The sequence below is a fragment of the Chaetura pelagica genome, unplaced genomic scaffold (genome assembly GCF_000747805.2).
Source record: "Chaetura pelagica isolate M959 unplaced genomic scaffold, ChaPel_1.0 scaffold299, whole genome shotgun sequence".
In the NCBI taxonomy this organism is placed as follows: Eukaryota; Metazoa; Chordata; class Aves; order Apodiformes; family Apodidae; genus Chaetura; species Chaetura pelagica.
Genome location: NW_009954507.1, coordinates 773,267 through 779,062, shown reverse-complemented (window position 1 = coordinate 779,062; position 5,796 = coordinate 773,267). Strand labels below are relative to the sequence as shown.

At 40.3% G+C, this 5,796-nt stretch overlaps 1 protein-coding gene across 1 annotated transcript in view; it reads left to right on the top strand.

Annotated features, from left to right (window-relative positions):
- Positions 1–713: 713 nt before the first annotated feature.
- Positions 714–5,796, top strand: part of ITSN1 (intersectin 1 (SH3 domain protein)) — a 112,632-nt gene continuing 107,549 nt past the window's right edge. The window contains exon 1 of the mRNA XM_010004664.1: positions 714–741. Coding sequence (XP_010002966.1) covers positions 714–741 — 28 coding nt within the window. The remainder of the gene's footprint in view (positions 742–5,796) is intronic.

Sequence of the window (5,796 nt, the reverse complement as noted above, 5' to 3'; positions counted from 1 at the left end):
GAATTTAAGATTATCTCCCACCAACTAGTGTATTTTTGCTTGCAGTATCACCTTTAGCACTTTGTCCATTTGGATGTACTTATTAATAAATTTGTGGGCTACTTTAGGGGTAAAGCAGTCTTGAAATCTAGTTTCATTTTTAAATATACTTTGTTTAAAACAAGGGAACTCTTAAGCAAGATGATGTGTTTCGTGACTTTTTTCTGCTAGGAATAAAAACCACTTAGCTGACAATGTTGTGTATTTTCAACAGTTGGTAATAAAGCCAATTTTGCTCTTAAGTAGGAGGAGAGCTCTAACACCCAGTAAAGTAACACAGCCTTGAGCAGTATCACTGAGATCCTGTCTGTTGTGGCTGGCGTAACTGTTATTTACTACATCACTGATTATTTATAAATCAAGATTGTTTTTCAGGGAATTCCTGAAACAGAACTGAAATTTAGCTGTTTGCTAGTATGAAAATTCTTTCCAGGATGCATAGGGTAGTACAAAAAATGAGACATTTGGTTCTCTTGTGAGTAACAGTTATTGTGGTAGTATTTATATGATCCTACTCCTTGATTGTCTTTATTTTTGTACTACTAATTACACGGTGGTAAATATTTTGAAAATGGAAAATACTGTGTTTGATTGTCTCATGGTTGTGTGTTGTTTTTTTGTTTTGTTTTGCCTTTTTTTCAGGCATCTATTAACAAGCTAAAAGTGACAGAACCATGGCTCAGTTTCCAACAGCTTTTGGGGGTAAGTTTATAGTGTATTCTGAACCATTTTTATATGCAAAAACTCTGCATCAATCTGTTGCTTTCTGAATATGTTCTGAATGGAAGTGTTTTGGTGTAGTGTATCTTTCTGAGATGACAGTCTGATTTATGATTTTTTTGCAGACCCATTAAACACAGGAAATTTTGCAGAGACATCTCAGAGTCAAACTGAAAAGCTGTGCTGTATCTCTTTTTTGTGAAGTGATCAATTACAGTCCTACAGTTTCTAACTGTTGGGCAGATCCAGGCCATTTAGCCACTGACAGTAAGGCATAGACTCATTCTGCACTAGTTGTGGCTAAGAAGTAGATATGCTTTTCCTTTGAGTATTCCTGGACATTTACATGGCAGATGCCTTGGGATGCTATTGCTTCAGATTTTTTTTCCTTATTGTCCTACAGTCTGTCTTTGGATTAGAACAAAGGTGCTGCATTTTTTAGCTTTCCATTTGTAACAGGAGAAGATGTAGCATCTGGAACTTGAGTCTTTTTGAAAGATCTGGGAAGGGCCCTGGTAGTGCAATAGAGACATTACTTTTTTGTTATTCACATGAAATGCATTTTTCAAGCCCAGTTTTGCAACTGATTGGAGGAAAGATTACAAAGATAAATTTCCTAGTGACTGGTTTCAGTTAAAGGTTTCATCTCTTAAGGGCTTTTCTCTGGAGATGCAAATATGACTCTTGTGTATGTGTATACATATATACACATAAATATGCATACAGACACAAAAAACTGTGTATATATAAATATATATGGAAGTCTAGTTTTTGGGATTGGATATAGCTGGGAGCTAAATTTGTATCTAGTGTTAGTGTTTCAATAGCAGACTTCAGGAAACATGCATGTTATTCAGAATATGTTGTTACAGAAGCCCAGCTCTGGTTAAACACAATCAATTGGATGCAATCTTGGCCAGCCTGAGAAAGTCAGGGAAGCACAACAGAAGCAGCATCTCTTTGCACATGGTGGCTAGAACAAACGTATAATTGGAAGCTGCTATTCCTTGCCTTAGTCATCTTAAAGTTCAGCCCTCTTGGTTTGGTGATGGACTTTCTGAGTTTCGGAGTCACACTGGCTACCAAAAGCTTTGCTCAGATAAACTCACTGGACAGTTGAATGTTTACATGACCCTTTCAGGTCCTGTAAAAAGTTGTGATTTGCTTAATTTGTTTTATTTCACCCTGATTTTCACCATGTAAGAGAAGTTGTGATGTGAATGAAATCTGCTCATTCAGACTTGAGTATTTCCTTTTTGTTTAGGTCTGTGCTTCACATGTACCCGTATTTAACCATGTACATCTATTCTTAATGGAAATACTGTCTTCAAAGCGTTCTCCTCTGCCATCTTTAGAGTTCTCATTACATTTCAGATGGATAGCAGCTTTCTTTTTTTCAACTTTATATATTTGATCTCGCATCTGCTATCCAGGATCCTGTTAAATCTGGTGCATGGCTTTAGGAAGGAAGGAATTTGCTATTTCTTCTCAAACATTTTTTCTCATCTGACTGCTCTGCAAAGAGAAAGTTGAAATAAACATGTGGGTAATGTAGTTTCTGGGGTATCTTTAATTTGTAGTGTTGTGTGAGGGAAGTTTGTTATGATATTCATACTTAAACCATGTCTACCAAGTAAGATCATACCTTCTCTTGGAAGAATGGCAGTGAAAGTCTTAAGATTGTTGTAAAAGGAAACAAATCGTTTAAAGACAATTCCACTTTTTATGGTGAAAAGTATCATCCTTTTGATAATGCAGTGTTTTCTGTTGCCTGTAGTCACCAAACAAGATGCAGAAGAGAAGATTTTTGCAGTCTCCATCTTGGGAGAACCCTTGCTCCACATGTGCAATATCTGGTATCTCCCTGCTTGTGAATACCAATAATGATGTGTTTGTTTCTGTTTCACTTCCTTTCTTTTTAAAGAATCTTTCTATTCAGCTTGGGAAACAGATATGGAAAGAGCACAGCACGTGGTATTTAAATGGGGGTTACTCAATGAAGTTCCAGAACACTGCTCATTTAAAAGATGAATAATTTAATTTAAAAAAAAATAATAATCGAAAAGGCATAGTAGGTTTTTTATAGTTCTTGTGAAGAATGTGATATGCGCAACCTTCTGTCAGTTTGTCTAGGAGAGGAAAATGCCCATTTCATGTGTGAGAGCTCACTGTTGCATATGAGGGGATTGCTAAGCCACGTAAAATAAAAGATGGTTAGAGGGTTTGCTGCTGCATTCAATAAAAGCTTGCTTATGAGTCAATTTTGTGATTTGGTGGCTGCCTCCTTTATATCCAGATATCATGAAAAGCTCCACAGCCTCTGTATTGCCATCCAGGATCTGAAGCCATGAATAGTGTCTTGGTGTTGGGTAAGATCCTGCTTCATGCCCTACTATAGGTCTTACTATCTTCTCAAATAACTAAAGATACAAACAAGGCAATGTCATTCATACTTTTCTGACTGAAGAGGCTACTAGGCTTCTGTGCTTTAACATTGACTCTTTTGGTGTTCATATCCCACAAAGGAGATACCTACTGTTTTGATACCAACCGAACCTCCATCTAGAAGACTAAATATCGACAGTCATTTGTTGCAGTTATATTTTTAGTTACCTCATGCCATGAAAGTTTTTAGTTCTTGGTTTTACTGCCTTCTCTGGAGAAAGACACGAAGAGCTGTTTGGGTTTTTTTTTCTGGGTGTGTTTTTTTGTGGTTTTTTTTTTGGGGGGGGGTGTTATTTTTTGTTGTTGTTTATTTGGTTTGTTTTTTTTTTTTACTTGGGGCTGCTTGGTGTTGGGTAAGATCCTGCTTCATGCCCTACTATAGGTCTTACTATCTTCTCAAATAACTAAAGATACAAACAAGGCAATGTCATTCATACTTTTCTGACTGAAGAGGCTACTAGGCTTCTGTGCTTTAACATTGACTCTTTTGGTGTTCATATCCCACAAAGGAGATACCTACTGTTTTGATACCAACCGAACCTCCATCTAGAAGACTAAATATCGACAGTCATTTGTTGCAGTTATATTTTTAGTTACCTCATGCCATGAAAGTTTTTAGTTCTTGGTTTTACTGCCTTCTCTGGAGAAAGACACGAAGAGCTGTTTGGGTTTTTTTTTCTGGGTGTGTTTTTTTGTGGTTTTTTTTTGGGGGGGGGGTGTTATTTTTTGTTGTTGTTTATTTGGTTTGTTTTTTTTTTTTACTTGGGGCTGGAGTCATGCATACCTCAAATCAAGAGAGAACAAACCAGCGAATCATAGCAAATTTCATGTTGGCTTGTTTGGATTTTTTTTCTTCCCACCTAATATTAAAGAACAACTTCAGTCAGAATCAGTGAATTCCTCTGGTTTGAAAAGGCTTTTAAGATCATTGAGTCCAACCATTAGGCTAACTCTGCCGATTCCAGTGCTAAACCATGTCCCTAAGCACCACATCTACATGTCTTCTACATATATCCAGGGATGGTGATTTAACCACCTTCCTGGCCAGTTGTCTCGTCCCATTCGGTGGGTTTCAAGGGAGGTGAATCTTTTTTTATACCCCAAAAGTGTGTGAGTGCACTCGGGCAGAGCAGGGTGAAAAAAGAAGCCACAGCAAATGGCCTACAGGAACCACAAGATGCTTTCTTAAGAGCTTGCTACTGAGATGCTAATGGCTGGCAATTCGAAGTTGTTGACTAACTATTCTTGTAACCAGTGAATGGATTGAACTAGGGAAAACTGCTAAGAGTTTGTAACCTTTAGCTAGTAGGAAGAAAGGAGAAGAAGGAAGAAAAGTTGGAAAGATAGATGAGAAGATAGAACGTATGTATCACCACACACAGCTGAGCTTCTGCGCTTGCCCAGTTTGTCATTCTGCAAGGTTCTGGGGCCCTAAACTGTCTGGAATGGGGCTGGGGATGGGGCTTCCTCCAAGGTGAGCCCTGGTGCTTGGCACATGCGCAGAGCAGCGGCTGCAAATTTAGCAAGGGAGGCAAGCCAGAGAGGTGCAGGGGCAGGGGGATAACCTGCCATCTCACCTGCACTGTTTGTGCTTGCCTGAGTTATTTGAGACACAACAAGGGATGTTCCATGTACCCTTGCAGGTCACTGAACAGTCTCTGACAGCAGCCTATTCCAGTGTTTAATAACCCTTTCAGTGAAGAAGTTTCTTCTAATATTCAATTTAAACCTCCCCTGGCACAACTTGAGGCCATTTCCTCTTTGTCTTATCACTTGTTTCTAGAGAGAGGAGACCAACCCTTACCTCACTACCTTGCTACAACCTCCTTTCAGGGAGTTGTAGAGGGCTATAACATCTCCCCTCAGCCTTCTTTTCTCCAGGCTGAACAACCCCAGCTCCCTCAAATGCTCCTTCTAAGACTTGTGCTCTAGACTCTTCACCAGCTTTGTTGCCCTTCTTTGGACACACTCCAGCACCTTAATGTCCTTGATGTTGTGAGGGGCTCAAAACTGAACACAGAGGTGCAACCTCACCAGTGCTGAGTACAGTGGAACAATCACTTCCCTAGTCCTGCTGGCCACACTGTTCCTGATGCAGGCCAGGATGCGGTTTGCCTTCTTGGCCACCTGGGCATACTGATGGCTCATATTCAGCTGGCTGTCAACCAGCACCCTAAGGCCCTTCTTGGCTGAGCATCTTTCCAGCCACTCTTGCCCAAGCCTGAAGCACTACGTGGGGTTGTTGTGACCCAAGTGCAGGACCCAGCACTTGGCCTTGTTGAACCCCATACAATTGGCCTTAGCTTATTGATCCAGTCTGTCCAGGTCCCTCTGTAGAGCCTTCCTACCTTCAGGCAGATCAACACTCCCACCCAGCTTGGTGTCATCTGCAAACTTACCGAGGGTGCACTTGACCCCTTGTCCAGATCATTGATAAAGATAGTAAAGGGAACTGGCCCCAGTGCTGAGCCATGGGGAACACCACTTGTGGCTGGCTGCCAGCTGGACTGAACTCCATTCACCACACTCTTTGGGCATGGATATCCAGACAGCTTTTACACAGCAAAGCATACACTGATCTGAGCCCTAGGG